This window comes from Oncorhynchus tshawytscha, linkage group LG23, assembly GCF_018296145.1.
Source record: "Oncorhynchus tshawytscha isolate Ot180627B linkage group LG23, Otsh_v2.0, whole genome shotgun sequence".
Lineage (NCBI taxonomy): Eukaryota > Metazoa > Chordata > Actinopteri > Salmoniformes > Salmonidae > Oncorhynchus > Oncorhynchus tshawytscha.
The window spans coordinates 21,762,647-21,781,630 of record NC_056451.1 but is presented as its reverse complement, the minus strand read 5'-3'; the positions used below and the strand labels follow the sequence as shown (position 1 = coordinate 21,781,630).

General features: G+C 43.0%; 2 protein-coding genes across 9 annotated transcripts; one reads left to right on the top strand and one right to left on the bottom strand.

The window, feature by feature from the left end:
• Positions 1-17: 17 nt before the first annotated feature.
• Positions 18-9,786, bottom strand: LOC112222753. Of its 8 annotated transcripts, none has more exons than XM_024385494.2 (4): positions 9,622-9,786; positions 6,388-6,506; positions 5,996-6,046; positions 18-3,983 (listed from the first exon to the last, which is right to left on the bottom strand). In XM_024385494.2, exons 2-4 carry the CDS (start codon positions 6,493-6,495, stop codon positions 273-275), a joined length of 3,870 nt encoding a protein of 1,289 aa, XP_024241262.1. In that variant the 5' UTR covers positions 6,496-6,506; positions 9,622-9,786; the 3' UTR covers positions 18-272. The 8 variants fall into 8 exon arrangements, 7 of the variants coding, with proteins under 7 accessions (XP_024241262.1, XP_024241257.1, XP_024241260.1 ...); XM_024385489.2 differs by lacking the exon at positions 9,622-9,786 and adding an exon at positions 9,325-9,609; XM_024385492.2 differs by lacking the exon at positions 9,622-9,786 and adding an exon at positions 7,328-7,424.
• Positions 8,905-17,368, top strand: smg9 (SMG9 nonsense mediated mRNA decay factor). The gene is made up of 14 exons (XM_024385495.2): positions 8,905-9,109; positions 9,965-10,126; positions 10,217-10,291; positions 10,419-10,653; positions 10,752-10,849; positions 14,056-14,168; positions 14,737-14,848; positions 14,980-15,075; positions 15,290-15,375; positions 15,703-15,809; positions 15,886-15,993; positions 16,199-16,324; positions 16,445-16,589; positions 16,714-17,368. The coding sequence occupies exons 2-14, from the start codon at positions 9,983-9,985 to the stop codon at positions 16,790-16,792; spliced, it is 1,524 nt and encodes a 507-aa protein (XP_024241263.1). The 5' UTR covers positions 8,905-9,109; positions 9,965-9,982; the 3' UTR covers positions 16,793-17,368.
• The last annotated feature ends 1,616 nt before the right edge of the window (positions 17,369-18,984 follow it).

Here is an 18,984-nt window from a genome sequence, read left to right as displayed (position 1 = left end):
ACAACTCAAGTCAAATATATCATTTTAATAAGATTGTATTTTTGGTAAAAACAATGTTTTAGTGGAAGTGAAAACACATTTTAAACCAATACATACATAGATTATTTCATAAGGAATCATCTTTCATTCACAGTGAAAAAAGTCAAACAAGTCCACAAACTGCATTGTCCTCTTCTATCCCTAAGCATAGTAAATGATAGGCTTGCCTGTCTGTGTGAGCCATGGAAAAACCACTGCTTTGAATAGGGCCCTGCTGTGGGCCCATTTCAGTGTTAAGTCCTTTGGGTGTTTTTCAGTTTGTGCCAGAGAAAAGCAGCGGGCCTACAAAACACCTGCCCACAGTGACAGGAGAAGGGCATCCGGCACTCTTTCCTCAGCTTCAAAGTTATGCTGTCACCTGGACATCGAGTCGTGTTGGAAGCTCCAACCATGTGCTGTGCGAGGCACTTTGCCCCGTCAAAGGTCTCCCCGCAGGCAGTGCATATGTAGCGGGTGGCCTGGGCGTGCTGGAGGTAGTGGCGCAGGAGGTGCAACCGCCGCAGGAACGACCTACCACAGTGGCAGCGGTACCGCCGGGAGCCCCGGTGGAGGTAGCGGTGCTTCACACTGAGCGAGGGCTGCTGCGAGACGGCGCCGCACTGGCGGCAGGTGTAGGTGCACTTGGAGCGCCAGCTCATCTTCATGCGTTTCTCCAGGGCCAGCTCCTTACTTCTATTCACAAACATACACATGATGCTTAGAGGGGCTGGGGCAAAGGCAAGGGTAAGGGGGGAAGACTGCGCTAGAGGGGGGGTATGGACAGGTGAGAGGTGGATCATGGTGATTTTCCCCGGGGCAGAGGCTGAGACAGATCTAGGGGATGGGGTGGTGGGGGATCTGATAGGGTCCATGGCTAGGGAAATGGGCCTGGGTGTCTGCTGTTGGACAGATTTTGCCTGATGGACAGTCTGTTGCAGAAGGTTAGAGAACTGCCCAAGGGGCTTTGCTGTGTTAGTCTGCGTGGGTGCCGTGACCTGAGGTTTGGGAGGGTTGGTCTGTGGGGCCACTGGGACCAGCCTGGCCATTTTCGCTGGACCACCACCAGTGTTGTCAAAGAGCAAGGTGGCCACCACAGGGACAGCTGGCTGGGAAGAGGAGGTGGTAGAAGGCATTACTCTAGGCAGAGACACAGTAGACTGTCCAGCAGCTGTTAGCGGTCCAACTGCATTGGGGCCCTGATCAGCCACAGGGACTGGGGCCAGTCGTTTCAGCTCCTTATTTCCACTACTGCAACACATCAGGGTGGAGCTACTGGGGCTCTGCCGGCCTGAGGTTGTAGAGATAGCTATGGGTACGAAGGAGAAAGTCGTAGCGGAGGACCCACCAGCTTGGGTGACCAGCTTGTCAGCGTGAGCTAAAACAATATGGTCCACCAGACTGCCCTCAGTAAGAAAGTAAGCTTTACACATAATGCATTGGATACCCTTCTGCTTATTGCAGTACTTCATATGATGTTCCAGACTAGTGAAGGGCCCTCTGCCGCAATGGACACAGGCACCTTTGTCAGGCGTCTCTGTGACTGGGCTCTGAACTCGGGATTTGGTACTGTGATAGGAAATCATATGGTTGGCCAGAACATCACTAGGAAAGAAAAACTTGCACACAGAACATTGGATGCACTTCCTCTTAGAGCAGGTCTTCATGTGGTTGTCCAGATTAGTGAATGGCCCCTTGCCACAATGGTCACAGGTACCTTTGTCAGGTGTCTCTGATGGGATACTGTGAAAGAGAACCTTATGGTCGGCCAGGGCTGTCTCTGTAGGAAAGAAAACGTTGCAAACAAAGCATTTGAAGCCCTTCTTCCCAGAGCAGGTCCTCAAGTGGATATCCAGACTAGTGAATGGACCTCTGCCACAATAGAGACAGGTACCTTCAGGGGTCTCTGAGTCTGTGCTCTGGACTTGGTATGGGATGCTCTGGACTTGGTATGGGGTGCTATGATAGCAAACCATATGATCAGCCAGGACCGATTCAGTAGGAAAAAAAACTTTGCACACAGAGCATTTTAAGCCCTTCTGCTTAGAGCAGGTCCTCATGTGGATGTCCAGACTAGTGAATGGTCCACTGCCGCAATAAACACAGACACCTTGGTCAGAGGTCTTTGATGTGGCACTGTGATATTGAAGATTATGGTCCACCAGGGATTTCTCAGAAGGAAATTGGACTTTGCACTCAGAGCATTGGAAGGACCAATCCCTAGAGCAGCTCCTCAAATGGAAGTCCATATCAGTGAATGGCCCTCTGCCGCAAACAGCACACATAGTGGAAAGCTGTCCGTGAACTGAAACGTTATGGTTCTGCAGGGCCTTTCTATTATGGAAGAGTACCCTGCACTCAGTGCATGTAAGACCTTTCCAACTGCAGCCTCTCAAATGGACGTCCATATTAGTGAATGGCCCTGTTCCACAATGGATACACGTAGTGGGATCAGGGACATATGGGGGGGATGTGTTTTTTTTGGGACAGTTGTGGTTTTTGTAGATGGCCAGATCGGGGAAGACCTGACGGCAGAACTCACAGGTGTACATTTGGCCCGATATGGCTTCAGAGTGAGTCTGAACCTCATGGTCCAACATGGCCATCTCGGTAGGGAAGACGGCTTGGCATAAAGAGCATTGAAAGTCCTTCATATTGCAGGTCTTCACATGAAAGTCCATATTATGATACGGTCCTTTGGTGCAATAGATGCAATAATAAGGCTTGATCTGGGACAACTTGGTCTGTGGCTGCTTAGTCCGGGATGGCCGGGTCTTGGCTTTCCGTGTGCGCACAGGAGTGTAAGAAGACCCACTGGATTCCCCAGTGCTGCTGGACCCCGAGTCAGAATCGGATAACTCTTCTGGGTCAAATTCTGACTCCCGCTCAGACGAGGAGGGCTCACCCTCTTGGTCAATAAGCATCTCAGCATCCTCGTCCTCTTTTTCGCTCTGGATGTCATTCTTCCTATCCTCCCGTTTGCTTTTAACTTCCTCCTGCTCTTCTTCACTCAGCATGATGTCCTCCTCATCGATATCAGTTTCTCCGCTGCTCTCTGTTAACCTGTCGTTGTCTGTTCCTCCTGCACTCTCAGTGTCTTCGCTATGTTCACTCCCCTCTACATCGCTGATACCCTCATCCGACTGGAGGGGGGCGCCATCAACCTCAACCCCTCTCTCCAGTTTGACACGGATCCTCAGTGAGGGAGTCAGAATGGAGGGGCCTAGGGTCAGAGTGGAAGGGTCTGGTTTGACATCTTCCTCCTCCTCCAGCCTATGTCTGGTCTTTGTCATTCTCCCATTGCTTTCCATGCTATACGTATGATCTAGGGTCACTGCTGAAGGTAGAGTACACTGTGCATTTAAAGTCTCCTCACTGCCATTTAAGCCATCATTTGAGGTGTCCTCATGATCAAGAGCCACCACTGAAGGTACAGTATAATGTACCTGTAAAGTTTCCTCACTGCCATTCAAGCCATCATTTGAGTTGTCCTCATGTTTGACGGCCAAGGCTGAAGGTAGAGTATACTGTCCCTTTAAAGTCTCTTCACTGCTATTCAAGTCCTTATTTGAGATGTCCTCAAGGGGTGTATTTAACAACTCGGTGAACAAGTGTATTCCAATGTGCTTGTTGAGATCCCACAAGTTGCTGAAATGCAGCTGGCAGTTACTGCAATGGAGGACTGAGTTTGGGTGTGCGTTGACTAGGTGCATAGCCAGTGATACTGTGCGACTGAAAGTCACCTGACATATGTTGCAGGACGTTGAGACCTTGGACCTGTGGCTCTCAAAGTGTTCGATCAACTCCTGGCCAGACTTGAATTGCACGCCACATTCCCAGCACTTTCCCCCCAGCTCCATGGAATGCATGCCGTAAGCAGAGATGCTGTCCCCTGACAGGTCACAGTCATCGTCACTTGAGTCCTCTGGCATGGAGAACGGACGTGGCACAGAAAACCTGGGGATCTCCTGCAATTCACAGCAAAATTACTTATTAGAGACAAAGTGAGTAAATGAATCAATCAATAGTTTACAAAGTGATGACTATTGACTGACCACAAATATATTATTATTTGCCAATTGCTTACATATGACGCAGGGACTAGTGAATGTCAATAAATAGAGCATTGGAAACAGCATATTCAAAGCCTAACAGCCAGAGTAGTTTTTCTTAATTTATTAAAAGGATAAGTTCTGTATTTTGGATGTAAATGGCATTTTATTGAAGTATGCAGACACTGAGATTTCACTTGTTTTTGAGAAACTTACCCCACCAGCAATACACATGATATTCTGTCATTCCGAACTTTAATCACACCTTTATCAATCAAACTTTATCTGTCACAATCGCTGAACACAAAAATGTAAATAGTCCGGTGGCCATTTGATTAATTGTTCAGCAGTCTTATCGCTTGGGGGTAGAAGCTGTTGAGGAGCCTTTTGGTTCTAGACTTGGCGCTCAGGCACCGCTTGCCGTGCGGTAGCAGTGAAAACAGTCTATAACTTGGGTGACTGGAGTCTGACAATTTTATGGGCTTTCCTCTGACACCACCGATTATATAGGTCCTGGATGGCAGGAAGCTTGGCCCCAGTGATGTACTGGGGCATACGCACTACCCTCAGTAGCGCCTTACGGTCAGATGTCGAGCAGTTGCCATACCAGGCGGTGATGCACCTAGTCAAGATACTCTCGATGGTGCAGCTGTTGAACCTTTTGAAGATCTGGGGACCCATGCCAAATCTTTTCAGTCTCCTGAGGGGAAATGTTTTGTTGTTCCCTCTTCATGATTGTCTTGGTATGTTTGGACCATTATAGTTTGTTGGTGATGTGGACACCACCAAGGAACTTGAAACTCTTGACCCGCTCCACTACAGCCTCGTTGATGTTAATTGGGGCATGTTCGGCCCGGCTTTTCCTGTATGTAGTCCATGATCAGCTCCTTTGTCTTGCTCACACTGAGGGAGAGGTTGTTGTCCTGGCACCACACTGCCAGTTCTCTGACCTCCTCCCTATAGGCCGTCTCATCATTGTCGGTGATTAGGCTTACCACTGTTTTGTCATCTGCAAACGTAATGATGGTGTTGGAGTTGTGTTTGGCCACGCAGTCGTGGGTGAACAGGGAGTACAGGAGGGGACTAACTACACACCCCGGAGGGGCCCCTGTGTTGAGGATCAGCGTGGAAGATCTGTTGTTGCCTACCCTTACCACCTGGGGGCGGCCCGTCAGGAAGTCCAGGATCCAGTTGCAGAGGAAGGTGTTTAGTCCCAGGGTCCTTAGCTTAGTGATGAGCTTCGTGGGCACTATGGTGTTGAACGCCAAGCTGTAGTCAATGAACAGCATTCTCACATAGGTGTTCCTTTTGTCCAGGTGAGAAAGGGCAGTGTGGAGTGCGATTGAGATTGTGTCATCTGTGGATCTGTTGGGGTGCTATGCGAATTGGAGTGGGTCTAGGGTATCCGGGAGGATAATGTTGATGTGAGCCATGACCAGCCTTTAAAAGCACTTCATGGCTACCAACGTTTTGTGCGACTCAAGCAGTTTCCCCTATCCATCTGTGCCACTTCTCCATGTAGCCTGCACATACACACATGGAAAAGTATCATGGGTTACACGGAGAAGTATCACTGGAGTCACACAAAATGGAATATAACGGTGCGGATAAAGTTTGGATCACACAATTTCATGTGTACAATATCTAAAGACCTGCATCACTATACTGAGAGAGTTGCTGTTTCTAAAAATATGTACTTGAGTGTTTTTGGAGCCTTTGTTCACGTTTTATAATGCCCTTGTAACTGCTAAACGAGTATGAGGAAGTATATCGCTGTTGGGGTACACTTTCCAAAAACAAGTGAAATCGCAAAAAGAAATGTCTGGGTACTTCAATAACATGCCATTTACATCCAAAATACAGATTTATTTCAAAAGAGTGAACGTCTCGTTTAATAGTCTACATAAAGAAAAACATATCAAAAGTACCAAGTGTACAGGAGAAGACATAAAGTTGGGATTTTCAGAGTGTTCCCTGTCCTGCAGAGGAGAAAGGAGAAAGAAAAAATAACAAGGCAGCTGATGGAGAAGGCATTGAGAGAGGAAAGAGAGAAGTATAGATAGGGATACATTCAAGAGGGATACAGAACCAATTCCATTTCCATGCCAGACTGAATTGACCGAAAGGGAATTTGGTTTAAAAATGTAAATAATGAGAAATTCATCCAACTAATCAGTATCTAAATTGACACCTATCAAAATGATATGTACTCTCCCGCTGTACATAATTTGGGATGGATGACACACCACTGTGAACACTGATAGGATATCATTGATAACTAATGTCTCTGGCCTGTATCAACTCTGTTTAAACAACTCACCGGTGGACTCTGCTTGTGGGCTTTGTTCATATCCTCCAGTAGCTCCACCTCTGCCCCCATGGTGTCCTGAATCACTATGTCTTCAGCAGCCATCTCCATAGCAACCATATACTGGCTCCCTACATTTTGAGTGACACAAAGTAAGCAAAGAGAAATCCACACACACAGACTGACAGACACACAGATGATATAGTGACATGGATTAAGTCAGAATAACTTGCTACTACTGTATCACAGATAGAAGAAGGGTTAGTTACCAGTATCTTCGGTATTACTGTGATAGTTCAACTCTCAAAGGCAAAATATTAGTACTAATGTCAGTTTCTGCAAAACGTTGCTAATATTGACCAAGCGGGTTGCTAACTTCCATTATATTGTACAGCTAACCACTAACGTTACTAGCTACTTGGAACTGTCGCCTATTCCTATCTGCTGGTACTAACGTTACCGTTAGCTGGGCAACGCAGATTGCTACTTCACAAGTTATCATCAAATGTTTTTATTCAGACAACCTAGGGTGTCATCACTAGTCCAAACAATTGCAAATTGGACAAATGCAGGTAAGTCCCACCCGTTTCGTTTGCTTCCGTTTACGAAACGTTTTGCAACAGAATAGCGTCAAGAATACACCCATAACAAGATATGAGACAACAAGTTATTCCAATTATGTACTCTAAACTACACAGGTGTGTAGCTACATCGCTCACTAACGTACAAGCTAATTCTCAAATGTGAGGATGACGTAACAATTTTTCTCCAAAGCAATGACGCGCTCAACGTTGTTGTTATCAATAGAGAACGCGTTCCCCCATTCGATAATGTCGTTGGTTTGGTGCACGTGCGAAATTGACAATGATTCATTCATTTTTTGACTTGAATTACCTAGCTAACACCTACTACGAATTGTACATAACTGTAGCAACATTTCGAAAAACATTACCTTTTATTAAGTCATTTTTAAAACGTTAATGATCCCTGCTTTGGCTTCCATCATTTATTCTCTATTTCCTGTTTTAACAGGAATGGGTGGAGTCAGTGTGAAGCCTACAGCTCCCAGTATGCACCAGTGGCCATCTTTCTAAACGCTATACTACAACTCCCAGTATTCATATTTTATTTAAACGAATTCCACACATTTACAAAAAAACTAACAAATAAACAAACACATTCATAATTAGGCTACACATACTTCTATTGCAAGTTGAAAGACTGCTGTAGAAACTACACACTGTACCTTTGTTTCCCATAATGTAACCTCTGTCCATAAGGGCATACAATAATTGAGGATTTAAATGTGATGCCATTTCAACTTATTATATTATTAGGACTATTTTATTAGCTAAGTGAGGAATTTAAATTAGTAACAATAGGAGCTAAATTACTATTTTTAGGTTATGTGTAGGACACTTATCTTCTCTACAACCTAATGGCACAATCTAATGACAATAACATAGTCATAAAACCTTCCTGCACTAGATCATGATATCATACCATATAGGCCTACAAAAATGCACGTGGTTCTATTTGATTATTATTTCTTCAGTTTTGCATCACTAGCTAGGTTTCCATCCAATTGGTGACAGATTATCATGTGAATATTCCAAAATCCGCATAAAAACAATGTGCGCATTTTCCCACCAAATTGATTTGTTGCAGATAAAATACTGTGCGTAAAAATACAATTTGCTGTTAAATTCCAATTTTCTGAATAAAAAATACAAGTTAAATGGGTTCCCATCTAATTTTCAACTCTACAGATGCACTAACATGCACTTCACCACTCTGTGAAGTTCATCATAATTAATGTAATCTGTAGCCTAATAAACTACATGCTTTCCTGACGAGTCGGAGGAATACTGTTTTGATATTTTTGGTCTTACCAGGGTGTAAGACCAAATATTTATATTTAAATAAGACTAAATATTGTATATGTAAATAAGACTAAATATTGTATATTAACCCTCTACAACAAAATAACATGTTTTCATGGCACTGGCTCATTACACATGCATGTATGGTTTGAAATCTGTGCACTGAAGCCTATTCACATGATTTATTCTAGGTTCATTTAGAGGACATTTCAAAATCCATCTGAAATTATTGTGACACCCTGTTTCTCCTGCATGCCAGGTCTGTTATATATATATATATATATATATATATATATATATATATATATATATATAGAGAGAGAGAGAGAGAGAGAGAGAGAGAGAGAGAGAGAGAGAGAGAGAGAGAGAGAGAGAGAGAGAGAATGATTAGCTAAAAGTATGCCTGAACTACATGAACGGTGCTACATTTTACACTGCATTTACAAAATGTTGGAACTCCAATCAGTGTACAAAACATGGAATTATGGGGTGTATTCATTACGTCTTGCAACGGAAAGCGTTTACCGTTTGAAAACCAAAGGGAAGAAAACAGAGAAAACGAAACGGGGCGGGACCTAGCAACTACCTTCTTGAATATATCAAATAAAAACTATCGTATTCGTTGCAAAACGTTTTCCATTTTACAACAGAATTGGCGTAATGAATAAGACCCCTGGCGTCCAGCAAAACCACGTTGAACTGCCCGGAACCTATGTAGCTGGCTTCGTTTCTCAACGAAAGAATTTGAGAGCTGTACTTCAGCGGTACCATCTGATTTTGTTTCCGTTTTGTGGATTCTATCTGGAAAGCAATTAGCTATTCCTTCTTGAAAACCAAATTAATCGCACAATGTAAGTGTTAACGAAATAGCTATATGTATTGTAAAATGAAAGACGAGTGAAAGTGTTTTAAATATATGCGTCGTTGGCCTGGAAAGACTAGTGGCGTTCATTCAATCATTGCAATTTCCCCGACTAAAGCTATGGTCATTTCTATGGGTTTGTTCATGTAGTGTGTATATATATATATATATATCTTATATTTAAAATGTTCCCGTCCACTTTACCTGGACAGCGAGTTGATCTAGCTAATAATAGACATTCACCACTTAATGTTAACAAGAGGAGGAGGTTTCGCATAGTCGTGGTCGCCAGCAACACAAGAGCAGTTAAGTGTCCGGCTCCTGGTTCTCGGTTTCTCGAACATCAACTCCAAGACGAGCATTTGCACTTTTATATTCAGGTAGTTGCGGGATGATAGTCCTTCCATTGAAAATGTATAGGAACAGCTCCCGGCTTCAGACCCTTGCGGTCTGACGTAGGGAAGATAGTGGCTAGGGTTGAAATGTAAGCTGCAAATATACCGTATGTTCTTCCTCGACGTATCTTGATTTCCTGCCCACACTACTACTTCAGTTCATCATTGCTCGGGGAAATATGTCTGTTTATGTTTGGAATTTGAGCACTGCGGGACACTACAAAAACGTATGTTTCGCGATTCCGCCATTGGCATTTCTGTTGCCGGAAGTGCGCCTACCCACCTGCAGCTACTTCCGCTTTTAAGAACCCTGACGTGTGAAAAGAGCCACTCCTCAGATCCATTCCACCCAAATATGTTACTGTAGCTAGCCACTGCATTTCAGTAGATCAGAATGCATTACATTTGAACTGATGTTGTAGCTATCTGTTCCTGTGTTATTTTGACAGTTGACCACAGTGTGCAACATGTCAGAATCTGGCCACAGTCAACCTGGCATGTACGGACAGGGAAGGAGGAGAAGGCGACGCCGAGACAGGGATGTGGGTCCCCCGGGGCAAAACCTCTCTGGTCCCAGTCGAGATCGGGAATATGTCCCCAGAGAACGCAGGGTAAGGACAAGAGTGCAAGGCTTTCCTATGTGAGAAAATTATCTATATGGGCTACCTTAGTTTATTGTAGTCCTCATCTGGTCTTTGAAGGATGGCAGTGAGGAGCCTCCAGGACCACTCCTTCAGAAGACCCCCATCATCCTGGCCAAACCCCCAGGAGAACGGGTAAGAAGAGATGCTCTTACTGAAGGTTGTTGTCTGTTAGCTGACTAAAGGTTTTAATTAATTTAGATGCATGGTTCTTGGCAGTAAATACAACAAGTACAATGCATTGGCTCTTGTTTTGTTTCAGTCCAAGCCTTCCCAGAGTGTACCCACCAGTGGAGGCCAGGCCCTGGAGAAGCCCATCATGCTCATCAAGTCCAGGGAGGACGGGGGGAAACCAGGGACCCCTCCTGAGGTGGCTTCTCCGGCCTCTGGCTCTGGGGCCTCAAAGCTAGAGAGGGAGGGCCAGCGCCCTACCCAACCTGTCTACCAGATCCAAAACAGAGGCATGGGAGCAGCTGCTTCCAGCGGTGCTGTCGACCGTGAGTCAATACTGGTCATCAGCATTACCCTAGCCATCATAAGTGTTTATTTACTGTAGCAGTGAATACAATCTCTAACACATGCGCATTACTTACAGCTGTGATTGGCCAGACCAAGCTCGTCCCCCCTGAGAAGATGAAGCACAGCATCAAGCTGGTGGACGATCAGATGAACTGGTGTGACAGCGCCATGGAGGTAAAGCTCTTCTGATTATTGTTGTCATGCCATACACATGTGTAACAGATCTGTAGCCAGGCAACATGTTCCATGTTGTGTAACAGATTTATTGTCCTGCATTACAGTATCTAAGGGACCAGATCAGTGTTTCTGCTGCAGTCATTTAGCTGTGGCACTTTGAAGGTGCTAGGACAGTCCACATGAACTTTTCCTTTGCAAAATAAATGAATAGAAAAACCAGACAACACCATTAGAGGTCAACCGATTAATCGGAATGGCCGATTTCAAGTTTTCATAACAATCGGTAATCAACATTTTTGGACACCGATTATGGCCGATTACATTGCAATCCACGAGGAGACTGCATGTCAGGCTGACTACCTGTTACGCGAGTGCAGTAAGGAGCCAAGGTAAGTTGCTAGCTAGCATTAAACTTAACTTGTAAAAAAACAATCAATCTTAACATAATCACTAGTTAACTACATGGTTGATGATATTACTAGTTTATCTAGCTTGTCCTGCGTTGCATATAATTGATGCGGTGCCTGTTAATTTATTACTTTGCCAAATGGGTGACGATTTAACAAGCCATTCGCGAAAAAGCACTGTTGCACCAAGGTGTACCTAACCATAAACATCAATGCCTTTCTTTAAAATCAATACACAAGTATATATTTTTAAACCTGCATAAGAATATTTATATTCTTTTAACTAAGGAAATTGTGTCACTTATCTTGCGTTCTGTGTAAGCAGAGTCGGGGTATATGCAGCAGTTTGGGCCGCCTGGCTCGTTGTGAACTCTGTGAAGACCATTTCTTCCTAACAAAGACCGTAATTAATTTGCCAGAATTGTACATAATTATGACGTTACATTGAAGGTTGTGCAATGTAACAGCAATATTTAGACTTAGGGATGCCACCCATTTGATAAAATACTGAACGGTTCCGTATTTCACTGAAAGAATAAACGTTTTGTTTTCGAAATGATCGTTTCTGGATTTGATCATATTAATGACCTAAGGCTTGTATTTCTGTGTGTTATTTTAATTGTCTATGATTTGATATTTGATAGAGCAGTCTGACTGAGCGGTGGTAGGCAGCAGCAGGCTCATAAGCATTCATTCAAAACGCACTTTCCTACTTTTGCCTGCAGCTCTTCGCTGTGCTTCAAGCATTGCACTGTTTATTACTTCAAGCCTATCAACTCCCGAGATTAGGCTGGCAACACTATAGTGACTATAAGAACATCCAATAGTCAAAGGTATATGAAATACAAATGGTATAGAGAGAAATAGACCTATAACTACAACCTAAAACTTCTTACCCTTAACTTCTTATTGCACTTTTACTTTCTTCTCCAACACTTTGAGACTAAATTGATTTTATTGATGCATTATATTAAGTTAAAATAAGTGTTCATTCAGTATTATTGTCATTATTACAAATATATATAAATAAAAATCGTCCGACTAATCGGTATTAGCTTTTTTGGGTCCTCCAATAATCGGTATCGGCGGTGAAAAATCATAATCGGTTGACCTCAAAACCCCATAGTATAACAGTTTACCTAATCGGTTTGTTGTTGTGCCTTCTATGTGAGAGAAATATTCCTCTCAAGGCAGATGTAAGTTGCGAGTGCCATAAGGAGGTAAACATCCATTCTGACAAGCATTCAATGCACATCAATTCATAATGCACAGTTTGTTTTGGGACAAATTCATGAATATGATGCTAACTATCTTAGGGATCAAATCCCATTAACAGGATCGATTTGACAACATCCGGTGAAATGGCAGAGCACCAAATTCAAATTAAATTATTAGCAATATTAAACTTTCATGAAATCACACATGCAATACACCAAATTATAGCTACACTTGTTAATCCAGCCAACATGTCAGATTTCAAAAGGGCTTTACGGTGAAGGAAACCATGCGATTATCTGAGGATAGCACCCCACCAAACAAACACAGACAATCATAATTCAACCCGCCAGGCGCGACACGAAACTCAGAAATAAAGATATAATTCATGCCTTACCTTTGACAAGCTTCTTCTGTTGGCACTCCAATATGTCCCATAAACATCACAAATGGTCCTTTTGTTAGATTAATTCCGTCGTTATATATCCAAAATGTCCATTTATTTGGCGCGTTTGATCCAGAAAAACACTGGTTCCAAGTCGCGCAAAATGACTACAAAATCTCTCATAAATTACCTGTAATCTTTGTCCAAACATTTCAAAACAACTTTCCTAATACAACTTTAGGTATTTTCTTACGTAAATAATCAATCAAATTTAAGACAGGATATAAACTGTGTTCAAAACCCGGACAAAAACAAAGTGTACATTAACAAACAGTTCACTTCATTTGACCCTCATTCTGAACTGCCTTACTTCTTCATTACACAAAGGAAAAACATCAACCAATTTCTAAAGACTGTTGACATCCAGTGGAAGCGATAGGAACTGCAAGCAAGTTCCTTAGAAATCCAGATCACCATAGAAAATCCATTGAAAAGAGTGACCTCAAAACAAAACAAAATCCTGGATGGTTTGTCCTTGGGGTTTCACCTGCCAAATAAGTTCTGTTATACTCACAGACATCATTAAATCAGTTTTAGAAACTTCAGAGTGTTTTCTATCCAAATCTACTAATAATATGCATATCCTAGCTTCTGGGCCTGAGTATAGGTAGTTTACTTTGGGCACGCGTTTCATCCGGACGTGAAAATAACACCCCCTAGTCTAAAGAAGTTTTAATTAAAAGATCCCATTTGGGATCTAGCTAATGATTAGCTCAATAGGGTAAATGCAGGTCGTGACACCATGCTTCAGCCAATTTATTTCTAGACACTATGCCTTTTTTTGGTTAGACTACAGGTGATAATGCTTATCGCTAATACCATACCTGATAATATTGACCATGCATGGTCCAATATATTAACATCATTTTACCAATATATTATTGGGCTCACTTCTGAAGGTGGAAATGATCATTTAGATGGTGTCAGCATAATGTTATTTTCATTCATTTTGGAGAAGAATGGGCTTTTAAAAAATCACAAGAAATGTGCTTCTCAGTACTTCAACATAAACATTTTCCGGGGAGATCCGGACCCACCTCTTAACCCCCTCCACTGCTACCTTTTTCCCCACTGCTACAACTTTTTCCAGAGGAACACTGAGCCAGACAGACATGTTGTTGTGTTCTGTGTTACAGTACCTAAGGGACCAGACAGACATGTTGGTAGTGGGAGTCATTGGCCTGCAGGGAACAGGGAAATCCACCATCATGTCTCTCCTGTCTGCCAACGCACCTGAAGAAGACCAAAGGTATTGTTCTATTGACACCCCCTTACATGGAGCTCTTTCCATCTATAAAGACAGGGAATATAGTGTTGTATATTGTTAGTCTAAACGAATGTAATTCAGTTTGAAAGTAAACGGTAACAGATGGTTGTATTGTGTCTGTCTGACAGGTCTATGTGTGTTTGTGTAGGGGCTATGTCTGACAGGTCTATGTGTGTTTGTGTAGGGGCTATGTCTGACAGGTCTATGTGTGTTTGTGTAGGGGCTATGTCTGACAGGTCTATGTGTGTTTGTGTATGTCTGGGCTATGTCTGACAGGTCTATGTGTGTTTGTGTAGGGGCTATGTCTGACAGGTCTATGTGTGTTTGTGTAGGGGCTATGTCTAGGGGCTATGTCTGATGTCTGAGGTCTATGTGTGTTTGTGTAGGGGCTATGTCTGACAGGTCTATGTGTGTTTGTGTAGGGGCTATGTCTGACAGGTCTATGTGTGTTTGTGTAGGGGCTATGTCTGACAGGTAGGGGCTATGTCTGACAGGTCTATGTGTGTTTGTGTAGGGGCTATGTCTTACAGGTCTATGTGTGTTTGTGTAGGGGCTATGTGTTCAGGGCTCAGACTCAGGAGATTAAAGAGAGAGGAGGGAACCAGAGCACTGGTATTGACTTCTACATTACCCAGGAAAGAGTCATCTTCTTGGACACACAGGTCAGATTAAAGCATCAGCGGTTAAGGCAATTTGCTGTATCTCTAATTTGGTATTTATTCATGTACCATTCCTCTTGCTCCAACATTATTTTCTATACCAATGTGTTCCTCTTCCCTGTGTGTTTCTCCAGCCCATTCTCAGCCCCTCCATTTTGGATCACCTCATCAACAACGACCGCAAGCTGCCTCCAGAGTACAACCTCCCTCACACCTATGTGGAGATGCAGGTCAGTGAGGGGGCAGCAGGGGGCACTGGGCAACAGAGGCTCTAAAGGAGAGCTACTTCCTGTCTAATCTGATCCAGTTTTAGGATTGAGTCTTAAAACATCTGTCTGTTTGCATAACGTGTTCCCATACTGTATGTTGAAGTCGGCTTGTAAGTTTTACTGTTCTCTTAAGGTGTTATAACTTACTCTTTCGCCTCTGCTCTTTTTGAATCAGTCTCTTCAGATCACTGCCTTCCTGTTCACAGTGTGCCACGTGGTCATTGTGATTCAAGACTGGTTCACTGACATCAACCTCTACAGGTAACCACCCCACCTGTCTGGAAAAAAAGAGTCCATTAGCACTGATTCACTAATGCTTATCATGGGGTTTTCAAATCAGGGCGGGTAGGATCATTATTGGAGGGTGGTGTTCCGTGTCTGAGTGTATTTTGGCTGTGGCATTACCTTTTCCACTCATCACCATGGAAATATTTTTGGGGAAATGTTTTACAACCTCGTGTCCATTCCACTGTCACACCATTGGGAATGTTCTGATGTCATATTCATGTTGTTTGTTGTGCTGTGTGAATATTCTGACCAGGTTGTACGAAGTGTCTCTGTGGTGATGATGATATTGTCTCTGACCAGGTTCCTCCAGACAGCAGAGATGTTGAAGCCCTCCACCCCCTCAGCCAGCCACGACAGCACTGGTTCTTCTGGCAACGAAGAGGGATCAGAGTACTACCCTCACATAGGTGACAGACGCGCACACACACTCTAGTTCCGGCTCAGTGTACTGAACGCTCAATAATGTGTTGTTCTGTTGTCTAGTGTTCCTGCAGAACAAATCTAGTCGTGATGAGTTCTGTCCCAGAAACCTGAAGAAGATGCATATGGCAGTGGACAAGCTGATGGCCCACTCCCATCTGAAATACAAAGGTTAGACTGGAGAGGATGTACCAACAGGCTTATCACAACATTCACATATTTAAACACTATACTATTGTGTTGTTTCTATATTAGGATTCCTGCACGTGCATCTTTTTGAAGGGTGAGAAGTGCAAAGCAGTGACAAATGTCATTAAAAGCCCCATAAATTGTGCAGACATGGGTTTAGTTAGCATGTATTGATTTCTGTATGCAGGCACTTTGTCCATGCTGGACTGTAATATTTTCCCTGGCCTGGACCGCGACTACCTGGAAACAGAGGTCAACATGTTCCTGCTGCCCCTCATGGAGAATGAGGGGGAGGACGCTCTAACCAAAGCAGGTCAGAGCAAATACCATGTCTTAGTTTTCACACACTTCTGTCTATATTTGTGGATGTTCTCCTCTCTCATTCCTTTGTGATACTGATTCCCCATGTCTGTGTCTTGGTGTTTTGTTCTAGGGTCTGGGTCCGCCCCTCTCTTCTCTCTCCTCCCGGGCTACAGAGGACACCCCACCTTCTCCTCTCAGGTCTCCAAGCTCCGCAGCCAAATCCTGGCCATGTCCCGCTGTCAGCTGTCACACACCATCCTCACAGAGAAGAACTGGTAAGGGAAGCACAGAGGGACACAAGTGTTGACGTGTCTGTCACTCACTGTATACATTTTGTGATTGGCTGGAAATTAGGCAAAACTGTACTCAAAAATATGTTTGACTGTTATGTTGTGACAGGTTTCACTATGCAGCTCGCATCTGGGACGGGGTGAAGAAGTCCTCAGCCCTGTCTGAATACAGCCGTCTACAGGCCTAGCAACAATGTCAACCTGTTGTTATGAATATACTGGAGGAAATGGATGTCCCTGTCCTACATCAGGACCAGAAGAGACAGAGAGAGAGGTGGGTCTGGAGATGGACAGTGCCAGTACTATTGGGCTCACAGGTTCAGTCAGTGGTGATATGAGGTGCTTGATGTTGAGGAGAGGTCCATCTCATCTCATGGAGCTACAGATAGTTCAACTTTGGTGTCTTTATAACAGAGGGAGAAAAAGGGACAGCTGATCAGATTCAGGTGTCAATGTGACAGTAAATAACCCTGCTAAGTGTTAGAAGATTCAGATGGTACAGAAAATGACTGAATTTGAAAGATACATTCTGACTAACATGATGCAAATGGTGAAAGTAATATTTACTTGAAGCATACAGCGGTGCTTCATTTTTATTTCAAAATGTGTGATTGTCTAAAGTATTTGTTACCTGTTCACCTGAAATGTTTTGATTTGTTTATTATGTAAAGATGGAGCTGAGATTCAGGACTAGACACTTCTGCAATTTGACAAGAATTTATAAAAATATGATGTAATCATTAACATTAAACCGATATACTCTGTTATTTCTCCCTTCTTCTGATGTAATAACATAAGAATATTGTAAGAACATTCTGAAAGAGTATAAAATCCTTTGTAAACCACCTCCTTTACATTTCATGCAAGTAATATTAAGTATTAATTAACTAGGATTCGTTTCAAATCCAGAAGCAAAAAAACATTTGGGGATTATGCAATCATCTGACTGTCATGGTGGTGATAGAATCCTTTAAAAAAAGAATAGATTTCATGCTGTAGGTTATAGAGATTAAATTGGTATGGATATGCAAAAGGAATTTCATGTATATTTTTGGGCAATATACATTTTCCTTATATAATAAATGGCACTTATGAAAAAACATCCCTCGATCTTGATAAACACAATCAAAACAGTCTGACATTCTCACTCATCGGCCTTCAGAGCCTTCTTCAGTAAATTTTGTGCATCTTCAGATAGATCTTCAGCATGTAGTAGGTGGTGCCATAAGACATACCTCATGGAGCCCAAGACTGGAATGGTACTCAAGAAGTACTCATCCACCATCGATGTTGACCCAGATGCCTTGGTCAGAATCTTGATGCGTATTGTCTTATCTCCTTGTTCAGAGGGGACTTCAGGACTGCTTTCAGCTCCTCCACTGGCACACATGCTCATCAGCAAGGCTCTGCAGAGACTCATTATTAAGACCAAAAGCCTGATGGTACATTCTGATCTCCCTTACCAAGATGGTTATATCTACACTAAAGGAGAGACCTGAAATTGGTACTGTATTGCTGCAACAGCCAGATACAAGAGCTGATCTCCATATGTTGGCTTGGAGAGCCTCTTTCTTCCTCTGGTTGATTTTCATGTTGGGAATGGAAGTATTTTCTCCATCGTCTCCCCCATCTTGGGGAAATCATAGCGAGGTACTGTAAATGGAGATGAGTAACACCTGAGGAGACTCCACACCATGATACTCAAACAAATAAAATCAATACATGTACAACCACAACAGTAACTATGTTTCCATTAACTTGTCCAGTGATTTATTTTTTGGGGTCGACATTTAGAAAGTTCGCATAGAAAATAGATGTGACAATTGTCTGCTAGGGTGAGTTTCCATTGAACTATCTTTTTGATGAAAACAGCTGGACATAATGACATCACCCCTAAAAATATATTTTTCTTTGTCTCTAAAGAGCTACTTTTTAACATGAGGCTTTATTCTATAACAGCACCACACCAGTGTCTACATACACTGTAGGGAACATCTGCTCTTTCCCCGACAGACTGACCAGGTGAATCTAGCTAGGTGAAAGCTATGATCCCTTATTGATGTCACTTGTTAAATCAACTTCAATCAGCCCTACGCACTTCTCAGTAGTTAGTATTCAGACTTGCTTTATGCATAATGAGGTTTGCAGGTGTGGTTCCCTTGTGTGTACTGAATAAATGTAATTAAACACCTGAAAACCCTCCCACTTGCTGGCCATCAAAGTTGCTCATGGAGTTTACATTCAATAGGGTTTTGGGTACATTTATCGAAAGCCATCCATTTGAATTTAGTGTACCTTTAATTTGAATTTTCTGGAAATGTTGCCTGCGCTGCAGACAGCTATATTGGTCCGCTAATACAGGACTACTAAAGTCCCAGTA